General features: G+C 45.0%; 1 protein-coding gene across 5 annotated transcripts in view; it reads right to left on the reverse strand.

Moving 5' to 3' along the window:
• Positions 1-17,905, reverse strand: part of LOC104128196 (cystathionine beta-synthase-like protein) — a 28,370-nt gene that overhangs the window by 2,470 nt on the left and 7,995 nt on the right. For 3 of the 5 annotated variants that reach the window (XM_035896360.1, XM_035896361.1, XM_035896359.1), the window contains exons 3-15: positions 17,675-17,892; positions 16,975-17,081; positions 15,860-15,994; positions 13,937-14,016; positions 10,828-10,962; positions 10,212-10,281; positions 7,929-8,020; positions 6,911-7,036; positions 6,151-6,235; positions 5,845-5,950; positions 4,930-5,004; positions 4,088-4,222; positions 3,008-3,116 (exon numbers count right to left, since the gene is read on the reverse strand). In XM_035896360.1, the coding sequence (XP_035752253.1) occupies positions 3,008-3,116; positions 4,088-4,222; positions 4,930-5,004; positions 5,845-5,950; positions 6,151-6,235; positions 6,911-7,036; positions 7,929-8,020; positions 10,212-10,281; positions 10,828-10,962; positions 13,937-14,016; positions 15,860-15,994; positions 16,975-17,081; positions 17,675-17,892 (1,473 nt within the window). The remainder of the gene's footprint in view (positions 1-3,007; positions 3,117-4,087; positions 4,223-4,929; positions 5,005-5,844; positions 5,951-6,150; positions 6,236-6,910; positions 7,037-7,928; positions 8,021-10,211; positions 10,282-10,827; positions 10,963-13,936; positions 14,017-15,859; positions 15,995-16,974; positions 17,082-17,674; positions 17,893-17,905) is intronic. The other 2 variants (XM_035896363.1, XM_035896362.1) reach the window with 2 other exon arrangements.

Consider the following 17,905-nt stretch of genomic DNA (forward strand, 5'->3'; position numbering starts at 1 on the left):
TGAATGAAACAGGCTGCAAATCATCGTGGAATGAATAAGATAAAGGCAGCAGGGGAAGAGAAAAGGTCAAACAAGCCAAAAACAAAACCAAGGGTGAAGACTGCTCAGCTAACACTGTATTCCAGTGCAAATCAAGGAACTGAGAATTAAGAAAGCATTTTTAGTTAAGTTCAACTTTGCTAAGACTAAACAAGAAAGCACCCTGTGTTGAGTCTACAGAAAGAATACAGATCCTTCTGAAATACTTGGCTAATCACCTGCTGGAAGCATTTGAAAGAATGTATAAAACTGTTCTTCCTACCTGCTTTAAGAGCATTTAAGCTGCAGCAACAGGTCTACTACCCAGGTGACTCTCCTCAGGTAACAGCAGCACCCACCCTCTGACGCGCTTTCATTAAAGGGGATTAAAGGAATTTACAGCAAAGAAAAGTCTTGCATGGCAGATTAAAAAAAAGCCTTTATCCTCCAGTGAGCTCAGCTTGTGAGTGAAGAATAAATGCCACGGCACGAACAGTTGGGCTGCACTGGAACACAGAGCTCTCTTCTTCATACTGTGAGTTATAAGAGATCAAAAGGATTCCCAGCAGCCTGTGTTTAAGGGACCAGCAGGCTACAGTCCATACTGAAGCATCAGTTCTTAAGCTTGTGGGCCAGGCAAGGGGTGGGGGGGAAATCTGGACCTACCACATTGAGTAGTCAGTCCCCACCACTGGCAGACAGTTTTGTGCAAATGCACACGCAAAGCCTAACTTTTGAAGCCAAGTTCAAAAGCTCCCTGAAGGGGTAGAGCCCCTTGCCATCTGATTGTGTATGATCAACAGGACTGCTTTCAGGGACTGGGCTGACTAAAGAGGACCAGGACAAGCAGCCCATAGGCAACACTGGCACAACTATGAAGACATACAACAAGCTTTGAAATGCTTAAGGGAAATTTAACAGAACTCCCACAGAGTTTTCACCTGTCTCACTACTGCTCACTCAAGCTCTCTAAAGATTTTGCCCACAAGTTTTCCCACATTTAGGTGCTTTTTTTTTAACCTAGTAAGTCTTTAAGGACAATTAGCCTCTATACACATGCTACTACACACTACATGTGACTGGTACTGCTTGTTTGGCCCTAAGGGCAAGTGACATGGCACCACTCACAGCTATACAACCAAATACTCTCCTTCCCCAGAAGTAGGCTCTGGTCCACCAGGGATCCTGGGGACACTAAGCCTTGTGTTGTTTAGCTGAGTGCTAAGCAATTTAGGACCCTAACCAAAAAAATCACACCAGGGAACAGGATAACAAGTCTCAGAGACCATGCCCCAGCCCTATCTTATAGAAAAGGCAGACAAGAAGTCTGCTAAGGCTATGCCTGCACCACACCTAACAGATGTTAGTAGTTGATGCAAAGATCCTTTGGGGAAGAAGGGGTAAAGAGACCCCAAATAACTGGAACTAGCATCTGACTCCACAAGAACGACCCTCTTCTCCACTAACATCCAGCGCTTGTTTGGACTGGCAAATTAGCTAGTATGTGTGACTCGTGCCCTAGAGCACTATCCTACTGGAGACTTTAAAAAAGCTATAACCATTACTCTGCCATTCTAAGAGATTGCCACAAAGTAATTGTGGCACTTATACCAAAGAAAGCTTCCTGTGTTGCTGAAAGATAGCTTTGCCTTGGTAGTCACAGGCTAAGCTGAACCCTTATTAATGCATGCTGTAGTACAGATCCTAACTGTACGATATCGTAAGATATTTCAGTGACACAGATGATCTGTTTTCCCAATTTCAACAGTAAATAAGCCAAATAAGCTTGACTAAAGTGGTAAGAAAAGCAAAATCCACAATACTTCTGAGATTATGTGCATTTAACCATGTTTCTCCATTAAATCAATTCAAATGGAAAATAATCAATGCATGATGCTTTTAGTTAGCATGTTAGCAATACCACCACTTCTGTGTCACTCCCCTTCCATCCTCCACCAAGAAAAAAAAGTAAGAACTAAAGAGAAAAGAAATGGGTAAAGCTGCTCTTTACTGAAGAGGCATAAGAAACTTCAAGCTACCCATGGAAAAAAGCCACAGCCTCAAAAGCTCAGAGAAGTGACTACTACAGCTAACACCAGTGTAGCTACAGAAATGATTGCACACCACCAGCCCCAGAAACTCTTAAGGCATCCAAATGAGGAAGAACATGAACTAAGCAGTTTTGTTACGCACCACATTTCCACCTGATGCTTGATTATCTGTCTGGGAAGGAAAAAATATATTTACATTTCTCCAAAAAGAACTAGCATCCCTTCTCAACCTCAGGGACTTGGTAGTTTGTAGATTGAACGGAAGCATTACACATACTTCCGGAATACAGCACCTCATCTACTATGAGACAGTGTTAGACTATGAGACTAAAAGCCTGGTGAAAAGTAGGTCAAGCATTCCATGTTAAAACCAAAATCCTTTTTCTGCAAGAAAAGTAAAGCAACAGCAACAATACTTATATATTTCAGAAGAGCTGGGAAGTTGTGGTATCTTGGCACACCACATTGGATGGACAGGTGAAACTAGCTAACATCTAAACCCACATATCTCAGTAACATCAGCTTTCAGCAGCCAACCCCCTGTTTCAGCAAGGCATCTAATACAAAAGGCAAAGAGTTGCTCATTTTTAGCTGATACAGAAATTATTTAGAAGAGCTGCTTCAAAATCTCCCTGTCTCTTCCCTTGGATAGTTACATGGTCCAGATTTGTGCTGGGGTTTTGGGGGAAGGAGGAAAGGACAACCGTGCTAGAAGAAAGCCTGTTGAAGTAAGGGAACAGCAAAATATAGAGCCACAACACAAACCAAGGAGCCATTGAGTGATCTAGGACAGAGATTAGAGAACGTCTGTGCTCACTAACAGCTGCTCTGTATGGTCCCAGGTAAACCTTACCCAACCTGATGCCATTGTAGTGTTAGGACACCTACAGCAGTACTTGAAACCAGAGAACTAGGAGTTGTAGACTGTATCTGCTTACCTGTTTAAACTGCTTGTAGATTACTTTGCTGACTACATCAGAAGGCTGAACTTTTCCAGCAAGCAGTGAAGAAAGCATGTTACCCAGGGTAACCATGCCCAAAATCACCCTGGGGAAGGAGAGAGAGAGAAGATAGGGCTAAACAACAGCCTCAGGTGTTCCTGTAGATAAAATCATCTATTCTCAGCCAGCCTGGAGAAGTCAGTTCAACTGCTTCATGGTATGGAGCAACATTACTGATGTTGTACTTGGATTCTGTGTCTCTGCAGGACAGAGTCCAGTTCTGAGAAGTTCTGGGGACTCACACAGAAGTCAGCAGGTGCTGTGGGTGCCTGGCCCTTCTGAGCACATTGCTCCTTATATCTCTAGTTCTTGCAACTGGAGAGCTTCTTGCAAACTGAGCGCTTTTGAAAAGCACAATTTCATTGTTTTAGAGCCTCATCTGTCCTTTTGAAAGGTGTGACAGGGCCAGAGACACACTCGCCTCAATTTTGCTCATACCCCTTCTCCCTGCAAGGATGTTACAAGGACCTGCAACAATTAATCCCTTGAGTTAGCACCATAACTGGAGCATAACTGCGCAACTCTTGGTTATTCAGCCATCCTACAGGAAACCTACAAGGTAATAAGGCAGATCAGCTTGCTGGGGACACCCTGGTTTTTATAGGGTTCACTACAACATTGCACTATAGTGCAGTGTTCTGAAGAAACTGGGTGAAAGCTGTGGTGGAGATGGGTATGTTTGGGGTTGGTTTTTTTAACTATTAATTTTTGCTTTGTTAAGTTAAACAGCTATTATAAAAAACAATGAAATGATCCTGCAGAGAGACACAGAGTAAGCATATCATAACAATCATTAGAAGCTTATTATTATGTGAAGGGCAGGACAGTCCTGGCATTGACAATATATGAAGTCCAGCATTGGTGTGGTTAAGGTAACATTTCTGAACTGTGTTACTGAAACTGAAGAAAGACGAGTGAGAGGATATTATACTTCTAGTAAACATTTAAAGACATCCCTTGGGACCTGGTGAGGGAAGTGATACATATGGATGAATAGTGATATATATATGGACATACCCAGATTCATCAACAACTGGTACCTGGTCGAATCCCTTCTCCCGGAGAATTTCAACAGTCTTTGCACAGGTAACAGTCGGAAGCACAGTCAGGGGAGCAGAGAGGCTTAGCTCCTGAACACTGATGTTCCACCACCTGGGGATGAAATAAAAACCAAGCTCATGCAAGGCTTATGGAGATAATGGAGCCAATTGGTCAGTACAGTGGCCTCCAACACTACAGGAATGACAGAAGGCTGCAAGGAAGAGTCAGGATTGAGCCAGAATCAGTAAAACTTTAAGGCTTTCAAGTTGTCTCCCCAATATCAGAAAGTCACTGCACTGTGAGAAGGCTTTAAGACCAAAACTCTCTTCCACATTTCATCTACTTTCTAGGATTACAGACAGTTAGTGAAGAGCATTAACCTCCCCCGTTTCATTATTTATATTTTACACAGAAAGTTTTGGGCTCATACTGAAAGAGTCATAGGTAGCAATTTGGGGAAGATCCTCCTCCACCTATGTAGACTTGCAGTGCTTTGCACTCAAGAATTCTGATCTTGGCAAGGTTCTTTAGATACTACTTTTTTGTTTCAGATACAACCCTTTTCACCAAAAAAAAAAACCAAACAAAAACCAAACATTAAGTACCAAGTTTTCTTCTGCTGCTACGCATCTCAAAGAAGGAGATCAACTAATTTAAGCAGATTTGATTAATAGCTACAACTATACATCAACACAATAGCATGAAAGATCAGCTAAATCAAAGGAAGTAGTGCAAATTGAAATAAGTTTTAAATTAGCAACTGCCATAAAGACAACTGAATAGACTTATGAAAACCCAAATGGATCTGACATGCTTACCAAGGTTTTTTGACAAGGTATTCTTCTTTCATGAACCCTTTCTGAATCATCCATTTATCGCTCAAGAACTTGGACCTGGAAAGCAATCAGAAGTGAAAAGCTCATTAGCAGGCTGAACATCTGACAGCAAACCTAATAGCACACAGAGGCATCTGTTTGCAGCTCACTACCACTAACAGCTAAAGCGTAATTGAAACTACACTGCCATTTGCCATCCAAGCTTACCAGCCAGGGACATTGAGAAGAAATATTCACAGGAAGAAAAAGGAATCCCATAGGAAACGAAGCTTCAATTACATCAGTCCCTTGCAATACGATAGACACACAGCCTGGAATGGAGAAGTGCCAACCTGTATTCAGGCAAGGTCTGTCTGCAGTTTCTAGTCGTCTAATATTGTGTTGGATGCAACAGAAGTCACGAGACACAGCTAAAAACATCATGTTTTGGGATATGTTTCAACAAGGTAAGAGAGAAACAACTTCTCAGCACAGCTCAAAGCCCTCACACTTCCACCTGTAAACTCACGCCAACACTGGCTGCTGCTACAGTAGTGCTGTGTTCTGCTGTGGACACACGCAGAGAGCGGACAGCCTTACAGGGACCCTTCCAGGAATGGGCTAATACCAGTGGTCCCCAATAAACAAAACAGTGAAAGCAAGCCTCTTCCCGTGAAAGGTGCTAACCAGTGATGGTTATGTACTGAAGTCAGACACAAGGAGGAGCTCAGCTTTCAGAGGGCTAAGCTCCTTTCTACTCCATGTTAGACCCTTTCTAGATACCTCAAAAGTTGAAACAGATTCCTTGCTTTGGTAACTGGGTGCTATAAGAAATATGTATTCAACTTGCCACTGCTGTAAGGGGGTCTGAGGGACTGCCTCATCCTTTTCCCAGAGAGAAAACAAGCAGGTTCTTACATGTAGTTCCTGACAGAGTCAGGGAGGATAACAACACAGCGCTGACCTTCCTTCAGCTCTTTAGCAGCCTTCACAGCTACAGACATGGCACTGCCTGAGCTGCCACCTGCCAAAATGCAGATCAGAGGCAAAACTGTCAAACGATAAGTGAAATGAGAAAGAATGAAAGAGAGGAGGAGAGACGGTAGAGGAGCTCAGAGTGAGGAAGAACAGCTTCTGAAGCTGAAGCAGGTCTCCCTGACCTGCACAAGGCTTCAGCCTCCCACATATTATTGAGAAACCCAAAGGATTCACATCTGCTCTTACCACACAGCAGTCCTTCCTCTCGGATCAGCATGCGTGCAAAAGCAAACGACTCCTCATCATTGCTCTTGTACCACTGGTCCACTGCCTGGGAAGGAGCAGGAAGACAGAAACATGGTACTGTTTGAATGAAGAGGACTACGGGAGCTACACAACTAGTGTGAATTCAAGCTGTGCTCCTTGAGGTAACAGCTGCCATGTGCCCAGGTTTCCATCCCCCAAATGCCAAGTGGCGTTTTTTTGCCAAGGTAAGATGATCACATCAGCACAACAGGCTCCTTATTGAAACCTTGCTGTGAGAACAGGCTGTTGTGAGACAGCCAGAGAGAGCATCAAACAGTTTCCTCCTCTCTTAGAGGGTTTCCCAGGGACACAGGTTCTGCTCAGGTCATACCAGTTTTGGCTGGGAGGGGTTGGGGTGCTTTATTAAGGGTTTGGGGTTTTTTTTTTTTAATTAGTTGTTGTTGTTGTTTGGGTTTTTTGGGGGTTTTTTTGGGTTGTTTATTTAAAAAAAAAAGTGTGGTTCTACAAAAGCGTTACCTGTTCCCAGCATTCCTACCTAGCATTGTAAAACAGAGGTGGCCAGTGCAGAAGCTTTCCGAGAAGTGCTTTTGCTAATGGAAAAGAACAGGAATAGTTCTATCTGATAGCCCTCCCCTTTCAGCTCAAAGAAATAATTGCCCAGGTTTTTTCCTCCACCTTTCACCTCACTTCTGCATCCCAACAGAGGGCAAAGGGCAGTAAACCAAGAAGCATGACTTACAGATCTATCCAACACTGTGGGGACAAAATCATATCCAATTCCTTCCACTTCATACATTGTCTTGTCAGTCTTGTTCAGTTCTTCTGGTATAGCAAGGATGGAGCCTTCAGGATCAACACCTATAATCTGGAGAAGCAGTTTCCACTTTGGCTACCATGACACACTGCTTTTGAAAACACAGCTATTTACTCACGAGTGCTGGCCTCCTTACAGCTGTTGGTGTCACACTGGCTGCACACACAGCCAAGCTAACAGCAACCTAGTCTCCTATTCATTTCTTCCTGGCAACATTCACCTCCCTCCCCTGTGAGCAAAATGCTTTGCTGCTTCTGGCCTTTTAGCAACCCATCCTGTCTCCTCAGGCTGTAGACACTAAGTGGGGGGCACCACTTGTTCTACATGAGTTTTGCTTGGTTTAAACAGAAGACAGGGTTTCCCCAAGACAAAACTGTCTGTCCTTATTCACTTGTCAGGCATCACCACAGCCTATTAACTGTAGTGCACATTTTGTGCCAAGTATAAGCAGATAAGTTTTATCTTGTTTACCACTCCCTGCCTATACAGAAAAATATTCACAATTGAAACACAATACCAACTTCCGTGAGGAAATCTAACACGGCACACAGGTAGACACACAAGTTGGTGTGGGCAGAGAAAATTTCACTTGGTAAAAAACCTCAGAAGCTCCAGACAAGTTAGTGAAGGCACAGTCAGAGGAAACAGAAGGCTGCAGTACACACAAGAGAAAGAAGTTTCTCAGACACCCCATGAAGGAATCCAAGAGCCAGTTTCATCTGCTGAGCCAAACCTGAACTCTGGTCACCAGTGGGCCCAGTGCACAATGATTTCAGACAGTCTGAAAACCATTCTTTGCTGCTCAGAAAGCTACCTTCTAACTGAGAACATTCAAGAGCTTCCCACAGAGACCCAGGGCAGGCTTGCAAGGAATGGGACGTGCCAAGTGGAGCAGTTTGAGGTTCCCCCCACTGAAGAGAAATGCTTTAGGCTTGCCACTTACTTTGCAACCTGGACACTTCTCCTTTAGCTTTCTGGAGATGCCAGTGATAGTACCTCCTGTGCCAGCCGCAGCCACCAGCATGTCTATTTTTCCTGTTTAAAGGTGAGGGATACAAGACAGTTGTGAAGTCTCCCCCAGAATGATGGATTAAAAACCCATTTAAACCTAAGTATGGACTTCTTTTTAAACAAAAATGGGCAAGATAAGGCTCTTTGCTTCCCAAGAGCTCTGTTGTGAGACCACCTTGCTCAATCCCCATTTACTTCAACAATGGTTTTGAAACGTCCATCCAGCGGCCTGGCAAGGCACCAATTTGTAGTACTTTGGACAGAGCTGGAGGTGGCCCATACAGCTGACACCTGTAGTTTTCCTGTTACTGTATCTGCTGATGTAGAGAATTCATTCTTTAACTTAGAATGAGCAGCCCATTATATTAGTTAATTTACTGAATGAGTGCCAACAACATGGGACAGGTACCCATTGAGAAAACTGTTAACACAACTACTCTCTCATTTTCATGTGAAAAATACTGGTTTGGTCACTCGGAGTGAGTACAGTTATTCTGTCATGCCCTACAGCTTCCATGGTACATCCACATGATAACTTTGTTAATAAAAAATGCACACACCAATTCACACACAAAACCAAATGTTTATCAGACAAAAGAATAAACCCCTGCCAAGCAGGGGTATAAGCACAGTAATAACTGAACAGTGACTGGCCTATGAGGAAAAGACAAACAAGAAGCCTAAGGCTAGAACTCATCTAGACTCTTAGTTTGTAGGATGGCAGTCTGTTAAAGTATACTCACTTTAACTCAAACTTAAAGAAAGTTTTCCACAGAAAGGCAAGCCAAATCCTCTGAACAGCTAGAGTTACTTTGGGTGGTGTGGGGAGAGAAGAACCCTTCATATGGTCCTCACCTTAATGAGAAGGAATTTAATAGCCAATTTCCTTACTAGAGGGTCCCAGAAACTGTACTGGTTTATAAGGCAGGTCAGAAGCCTCCTATAAAACTTCCTTCTACCACCTATGGCAAATGCCTACATGGTAGGCTGCAGCATCACACTGAATGCCTCCAATAGCTCTCAAACCAGTTCCTCCGCTGAGTGAGTCAGCCCAGCTACAGCTCTCTGCTGCCACAGCTCAATCACTTCTGGTACTCCAACCTAGCTGCCTAGAACCACATGAAAGCAAGCCCTGCAGAGTAAGCAGGTCTTATTGGTTACAACTGCAATACAGAGAGTTTGTACTCCCGAGGACTTCTAAGTGAAGCAGCTTCCAGTATAATAGAGTATTTGGTCTGAGAATAAAAATACCTAAGTGCCAGATCCTGCACTTGGGTTACAACAACCCCATGCAATGCTACAGGCTTGGGAATGAGTGGCTGGAAAGCTGCCTGGCAGAGAGGGATCTGGAGGTACTGGTTGTCAGCCAACTGAATATGAACCAGCAGTGTGCCCAGGTGGCCAAGAAGGCCAATGGCATCCTAGCTAGTATCAGGAATTGTGTGGCCAGCAGGAGTAGGGAAGTGATCATGCCCCTGTACTCGGCACTAGTGAGGCCACACCTCGAATGCTGGGTTCAGAGTTTTGGGCCCCTCACTACAAGGAGGACATTGAGGGGCTGGAGCGTGTCCAGAGAAGGGCAGCAAAGCTGGTGAGGGGTCTGGAGCACAGGTCTGACGGGGAGCGGCTGAGGGAACTGGGGTTGTTCAGCCTGGAGAAGAGGAGGCTGAGGGGAGACCTTATCGCCCTCTACAACTGCCTGAAAGGAGGCTGTTAGTGAGGTGGGGGTCGGCCTCTTCTCCCAAGTAACATGCAATAGGAGAAGGGAAATGGCCTCAAGTTGTGTCAGGGGAGGTATGGATTGGATATTAGGAAAAAATTCTTTACTAAAAAAGTTGTCAAGCATTGGAACAGGCTGCCCAGAGAGGTGGTGGAGTACCCATCCCTGGAGGTATTTCAAAGACATGAAGATGTGGTGTTTAGGGACATTCTGTGATTCTACAATTCTGTATTTGTGATCAGAGAAAGTGATGCTGTTCCTTCATGCCACTCTAGCTACGGCTTTTTTTTTTTTTTTTTTTTTTGATAACTTAAGCATCACTGCTTTCTCCACCTGGTCATAAGCAGAGAAATCTAAAAACCAAAGCACCCCTCTTTAATGGGGAAAAAACCCAACACATCTCTCAACCACCTGAGGTCCCATTCTCCAGTTACCTAACAGTAAGAGAATACTAGGGACTCATTGAAGAGGGGGTTAGTAGTAGAACAAACATACCTTCACACTGCTGCAGGATCTCTTCAGCTGTGGTGTCATAGTGCGTCAGGGGGTTGCTGGCATTACGGTACTATATTGAAAGACAGAAGAGCCATTAAGTAAACTAGAAAGACAATAAAATTCACATTGTGAGGCATTTCAAAGACATAACAACCATTCTCCAAGCCCCATGACATATACATACTCTTTCCAGACTGTTTCCTGGTTATCTGGACCTAGGCAGAACATCCTAGGGGAGGTACAACCTTCTCAAGTGACCTAATTTAAGAGTAGTTCTAAGGTGCCAGCAGCCTCCAATGCCAAGATCTGTCCCACCTGTGGGACAGGATTTTTTTTTTTTAGAACACAAGCCTTGTACCTGTTCTTCCACAAATGACTGACAATTCAGCAGAAAGCTGCTGCTGTTTCTGCAAACATAGACTCTTTGCTGCCCTCTAGTGACTACAAAAAGCTTGCTATCCTACAGCATGGTGATGGCTCAACTACAGCTCCAGACCTGGGACACCTTTTCCTCCACACACCTAGGCTGTTGAACTGTCAACCAAGGACACCAAGGAACAAGGCTGCAATACCTCCTCCCACACTACACCTGCACCTCTGACACTTTGGTTCTTACCTGGTCTAGTATATGTGCATTGGGGATTTCGTTTTTCAGTCTCCATGCTACTCCCACGTGAGATTCAGGAGAATCAAATCTGGCAGTAGTTGGGGTCCTCACAATCTCAGCACCCAGAGCTCTCAGGACATCCACCTGTAAAAAATAAAAGTGGTCACAAAACCCAAAACTGCTCTCCCAGCACAGAGATTGATTGAGATCCAGTGGAAAGGAAACACAGAATCATAGAATGCTTTGGATTGAAAGGGACATTTAGAGGTCATCTAGTCCAACTTCTCTGCAGTGAGCAGGGGCACCTTCAACTGGATCAGGTTGCTCAGAGCTCCATCCAACCTGGTCTTGAATGTTTCCAGGGATGGGGCATCAACCACCTCTCTGGGCAACCCATTCCAGTGCTTCACCACCCTCACTGTGAAGAATTTCTTCCTTATATCCAGTCTAAACCTACCTTGGTTTAGTTTAAAACCATTACCTCTTGTCCTGTCACAGCAGGTCTCGCTAAAAAGACTGTCCCCGCCTTTCCTATAGGCCCCCTTTAAGTACTGAAAGGCCACAATCAGGTCTCCCCGCAGTCTTCTCTTCTCCAGGCTGAACAACCCCAACTCTCTCAGCTTGTCCTCACAGGAGAGGTGCTCCAGCCCTTGGATCATCTCTGTGGCCCTCCTCTGGACCTGCTCGAACACGTCCGTGTCTTTCCTGTGCTGAGGGCTCCAGAGCTGGATGCAGGGCTCCAGGTGGGGTCTCACCAGAGCAGAGCAGAGGGGCAGAATCACCTCCCTCAACCTGCTGGCTACGCTGCTTTTGATGCAGCCTAGGAGACAGTTTGTCTTCTGGGCTGCAAGCACACATTGTTGGTTCATGTCCAGCTTTTCACCCATCAGTACCCCCAAGTCTTTCTCCGCAGGGCTGCTCTCAATGCCTTCACCCCCCAGACTGCATTGATTCTGAGGGTTGCCCTGACCCATGTGCCTTGTTGAACCTCATGAGGTTCACAGAGGCCCACCTCTCCAGCTTGTCCAGGTCTCTTTGGATGGCATCCTGTCTTTCTGGCTTGTTAACTGCACGACTCAGCTTGGTGTCATCATCTGCAAAATTCCTGAGGGTGCACTCGATCTCACTGTCTATGTCACTGATGAAAATATTAAACAGCACTGGTTCCAGTATGGACCCCTGAGGGACACCACTTGTCACTAGTCTCCATCTGGACATCGAGCCATTGACCACTAACTTCTGGATGCAATCATCCAACCAGTTCCTTATCCACTAAACAGTCCACCTATCAAATTCATATCTCCCCAATTTAGAGCAAAGGATGTTGTGGGGGACCATGTCAAAGGCTTTGCAGAAGTCAAGATACATGGCATCCATTGTTTTTCCCTTGTCCACTGATGCAGTCACTCCATCACAGAAAGCCACTAGATTGGTCAGGCATGACTTGCCCTCAGTGAAGCCGTGCTGGCTGTCTCTCCCTGTCCTCCATGTGCTTTAGCATAGCTTCTAGGAGGATCTGTTCCATGATCTTCCCAAGCACAGAGGGTGAGGCTGTCTCCAGTCTTGACATTGCTGGTGAGCTCACTTGCATTGGTGGAGTTCACACTCCTAAACAAAGGAGCTCACAAGCTCCTGAGCAAAGACCCTCTTTCCACTTTGAGAAAGGTGGCTCCCGTTTGACACCAGCAAGCCTGGTGCCATGTAGGCCATCCCATTGTCAAACAACCCAAAGTTGTAACGGTGACACCAGCCATGGAGCCATGTATTCATAGATTGGGTCTGCCTGTTCCTTCCAATGACACTGCCCACAACTGGAAGGAGGGAGGAAAAAAATCACCTGTGCCCCAGATTCCCTCACGAACCATCCCAAGGCCCTGAAGTCTCTTTTAACAACCCTTGGGCTACATACTGCAACTTCATCACCACCCTCATGGAAGAGCAGTAATGGGTAGTAGTCCGAGGGCTGTACCAGGCTATGAAGTTTCCTGGTGGTATCTCTAACCTGGGCTCCTGGGAGGCAGCACACTTCCCTCCACAAAAAAAAACATCTTCCTTTTTACCTCGTCTACAATAGCTTCCTTACCAGTTCTCCTACACCCCAGCCTCACAGCATCACTGAGCCATGGGTCCGAATCCTTAATGTAATTCAGTCTCAACTAAGCTTTAGTTGGGAGCTGGTTGTCAAATTCCTGTTTCCATTCTAGGCCCTCAGGCCTGTAGGGCTATGACTACATATTGAGAAGCCTCATTCAGGCAAGACACTCTCTCCTCTCATGCCAGCCACATATGCTCTGCACTCCAACAGTGCTACAGCCCAGTATTTTATGTTTTAGTGCAAATTATGTATATTTACCTGCTCCTTTAGGCACAGGCAGCAAAACAGATCCTTCAGGGCCCTATGCACCACTCAGCTGCCCTCAGCTGGAGCACTGGAAGTGTTTGAACTGAGATAAGTGGTTTTGCTGACAGCAATCAGCTGTGAAACAAAGGGGATCTCTCCTTTTGGCTGCAGGTGCAGCACCACCCTAGTGGAGCACGGGACAGGGGTTGCTCTAGAGCTGGACACTGCGTGTGCTTTCCACAGTGAAGGTAAGTGGACATTACCCAGGTGGCTTTTCCTTCCCCTTCGTTGCTGTGGTGACACAACTCCGATGCTTGCCAGCACCCCTCAGTGTAACCTGAGGAGCTCCACAGGCTGCCTGCCTCATGGCCTTGCTCAGCTCTGTGCAGAACAGAAGAATATTCAAAGCTTCCACATTGCCTTACTTTGTCCTCCTTTGCCTAGTGAGCAGCAGCTAACCCCAGGGGGAAGTAGTTACTTCAATGTGCTAGGTAAACCTCAGGTTCCCTTGACATTTGTATTTAAAAGTTATGACTGTTTTCCAAGCGACAATGCTGCGGGGACAGGTCTTAAACACATTTCTGTCCATGGCTAGCCAGCCTGGATTTCTCTGGGCACTGAAAGTAGGCCCTCAGCAGAGTTCTGCCTAGCCAATAACTTGGAAGCCAAGAGCCTACACCTTCATTGCTAAAGTTGCAGCACTCATGTGCACCAGGAACTCAGCAAGTGCAAACATCCTTATTATTTTCAAGAATTAAAAAAAAAAGCAGATCTGACCTTCTCCATACTCATTTTCTCTGGCATCACAATGATACAGCGGTAACCCTTCACTGCTGCAGCCAAGGCCAGCCCAATTCCTGGAAGCAAGCAAAGACATGTAGAGCACACAGTGAGGAGCAACAAAGAACAAAACCCACAATGCTAGCTTTGGCATGCCCTGGCTTTAATCAGATTTTCATCAGAGGCTTGAGTACAGCGTCTCCAAAGGGGTGGCAAAGGGAACGTTTCTGGCTACCGAGGAGAACTGAATTTACAGATGCTGCTAGTTCTTTGAGGATCACAGCAAACAGAACATTTAACCAAGGGTGGGGAAACTTGACATGTGCAAACTGCTAGCTTTACCACATGCACATCACCTTCCTCCTGTCTCACCCTTTTTACAGAAGTAATTTGGGAAAGGAATGAGCTTTAAGCTAAAGATGACTACAGCAATCATTCTGATACTGTCAGAAGAGTATTAGAGCCTCTGTTGACTCACACCTTCATTAAGTCCCTAGTCTGCAATGTGCCAAAACTAAGTCCTTTCTAAAAGGACATGATTTAGATTGTGTGTGTGATTGAGGTTCTAATGCACTAGGCCAACTTGCTACCACAGTGACTTGACTGTTAGAGACAGACACCTCATTTCTACTTTAAAAATCTGCACCTCTAGCTTGTCATTGTCCACCTACCTGAAGAGGTAAGCTCAGAAGTGCCTTCCCCATAGAAGAAAAGCTTATACCTGTTATCAGATCACCTCTCTTCTGGGTAAGCTGAAGAGATCAAGTTAGTTGATACGTGTTTGAGGTCAGGCTGCACAGCACCTCCCCTGCCGTTTTGAGTACTAGGCACAATACCAACACATGCATATGACAATGCCTCACAGGCACTTTACCCTACACAGAGTTGCTTGTTCAAAGCTGGCTCTGTTTCTACATGGTTCTAGACTGCATAGAGGTGGGGTGGGGGAAAAAAGTCTTTAACTGTTTGTATAAGAGAAGCATAAGTCTCATCTCAAGTAATTAAGTAGTGTTTAAATATTTGGGCAGGGAAAAAAAAAAACCAAAACACCACTCCACACTTTTCCCAGTATATTATAGATAATTATGGATGCCAAAAAAAAACCCCACCAAAAAAACCCCACCAGCAAACAAAAAAGAGACAGCAAAGGCCTCACTAAGGCCAAAAACTGAAGATAATCCATCCAGCACACTCCCTTGTGGTCTGTGATGAAGAAAGCACTTTGAGACCTCAATTCTAACACTTTGTACTTTCTGCTACTGACTTGGAAATGCAGCACACATCAAAACAGGACTTTGGCTGAGGGAGAAGCGAGATGCAGAGTGGACAAAAATGTAACACATTAGCTCTCTCATTTAAAATACTCAGTAGCTCTGAGCAGTAGCCAAGAACAAAAGCTAATTCACTGAGGTTACTGCCTGCCCTGATTTTTGCCTTTAAATGGAAAAAAAGACAGCTTTCTGAACTAACTGTCCTGTACCTCCTTCAGTTCTGCCTTCTTTCTGTCTTTTGAATTCTGTGGCAAGGAGAACCATTTATCAAGTACTGACACAGAAAGCAGGATATCATAGTATGACCTCAGATACTGGAGGAATGCAATATATGGATATTTTCCACTACATGCCATTGTTCAGGCAAGAGGTACAGCCACGGTCACAAGGGCTTCAGTTGCACTGCTCCCCGCACAGAGCACCTGCTGAGCAAACAGCAACAGATACAACTTCCCAGCTTTCTGCTGAAGGCAGGGGAACTGGTCCCAGTCCCTCCATTAACAAAGGCTGGGCTAGACTGAAAGAACAACAGAAAGATCTGCCCAGCCTATGTCTATCCATCTATGCTCCAGTCTCAAGTCTGCCTCTTCCAGGAAAACCACCACAGCATTTTCCCCCCACACTTTGCTAGGGTCTCTACATCCCCTACCTGTGTTTCCAGAGGTTGGCTCTATGATCGTGTCCCCGGGCTTCAAGATCCCAGCCTTCTCAGCATCCTCTACCATCCTCAGGCTGATGCGGTCCTTCACACTGCCCCCAGCATTGAAGAACTCACATTTTGCCACTGGAAACAAAGAAACCAGGTGGAGTTCTTAAACAGCAGTCATTTGCTAAACAGGCTGCTGATCCCCAACATATCTGCAAGAGCAACTCTGTTAACACATCTGCCCAATTCACCTCCCTACTTTACAACACCAGAGACATGGATTCAGTTCACAGATCTCCACTGTTGTGGGTCACAAAAACACAGCAAGTTTGGTACTTAATGCTGGCCACAGAAGCCAGGAACCCATACCCTGTCAGTCTCTTCAAAATATTACCCCTCCTTTCATCTTTCCTCTTTATTACAGCCCAGCCATTAGTATAAAAAGCTCCAGGGCTCTTCCAGTGTAATAGCATGGGAGAAGAGAACTCTACCAACGTGCCTTGTCTCTTTCCTGCTATATTCTCCAGCCAAAGTGTTTCTGATCAATCTGGAAGTTTCTCCCCTTGTTCAGCCTACATTTTCACTTCAGTACTCCCAGTATTAATCCCCTCAATGATGTTAAACACCACCTTTTAGGATTCTGATCAGAGCCTCCAGATATCTCCAGTATGGTTGGGTTTAAAAAAAGCAAACAAACAAAAACCACCAGTCTCTGACAGTTTCATGCCTTTCATCATTTTCAGTGATCCTTGGTGGTAACTGCAGGTCTGCATTTTACACACACTGATGAACATTCTGAAAATGAGAAGCAGTCAAAAACTTCATACAACTTTGTTAAAATTAAAAAATTATTTTCTATGAAAAAAGTTTTACTTTTTCTACAAAAATGGAAAAGCTACAGGAAATGTCCTCATCAAGTAAAAATTGAAAGATGTTTTAGATGACCAAATCCTAAACCACTGAAAATCTGCCAAAGAAAAAGAGGAATTTTTCTCACCATTTCTGCAGGGTACCTGCACTCCTCCTATGTCCAGGTTACATGACACTACCAATCAGGACTACCCAAGCTTCTGAAACAGTGTTTTTTATTTTGATTTTCTGCCTGCAGCAGTACTCACAGAGTTCACACTTGAGCCCATGCTGCTTCCCAATCTTGTTGATTCGCACCAAGGGTGTATTGCCAACTTTATCCAGGATGCTTGGCATGATTTTCAGAGGCTCTGGCCTGGTACACGTACAAAAAAAGTCAGTGTATTCACTGAAGGGGCCACAGACAGGTCACGCAGAAGCAACACAGCATTCCCGATGCCTTTTATTTCAACCAGCTTTCTCCCTCCCCTTTAGCAGACTGGTTATTTTAGGTATTTTGGTTTAAAAGAACGCCCATTGGATACAAACTCACAAAACATCAAGTCCTTGATCCAAAACAAGGATTAATCAGACATCAAGCCAAGTGCTGAGGGAAAATGAAGTGCTCTGCACTTCCTCCTGGCACGAAGTAGCTTAGCACTGCTCAGAGTGAGCTATTTTACAAGCAAAAGGCATTAACAGTGCAATCTTTCATCTAGTCAGGGAACTGCTTGCCAGGTTACTTAAGTTAGTTCCAGTACACGTAGTTTCACATCTTTGGTGCAAGGCCCCTTGGATGCTTAATCTGGGTTCTTAGTTTTGCTTACACATAGAAATTAAGAAGCACCAACTTATCTACATGTTAAACATCATCAGTTCAAATCAGTAATCTCTTGTTAAATACACACGGCTGGGAGGGGACCTGGATTAGTGCTGTACTGAACATCAGCAAATAAAAGTAATACTTACAGAGTGGTATGACGATGCGGGGAGGCAGAGAGGGGTTTCCCAAGCTTCCACGTACATTTGCTAGGTGTATCTGGGCGGATCCAGTCCATTTCCTTCTCATTAGCCTTGCAGTTCCCATTGTCCATCCCACCAGGGAGAAAATATTTGCCAGGTGCATGAGGGCATGAATTTGTATCTGGCTTCTCCTGAGAAGGAAGTGTAGGCATTTCATTCTTGGAGGGGGGGGGGGGG

This window comes from Egretta garzetta, unplaced genomic scaffold (assembly GCF_000687185.1).
Source record: "Egretta garzetta isolate BGI_Z169 unplaced genomic scaffold, ASM68718v1 scaffold45, whole genome shotgun sequence".
NCBI lineage: Eukaryota > Metazoa > Chordata > Aves > Pelecaniformes > Ardeidae > Egretta > Egretta garzetta.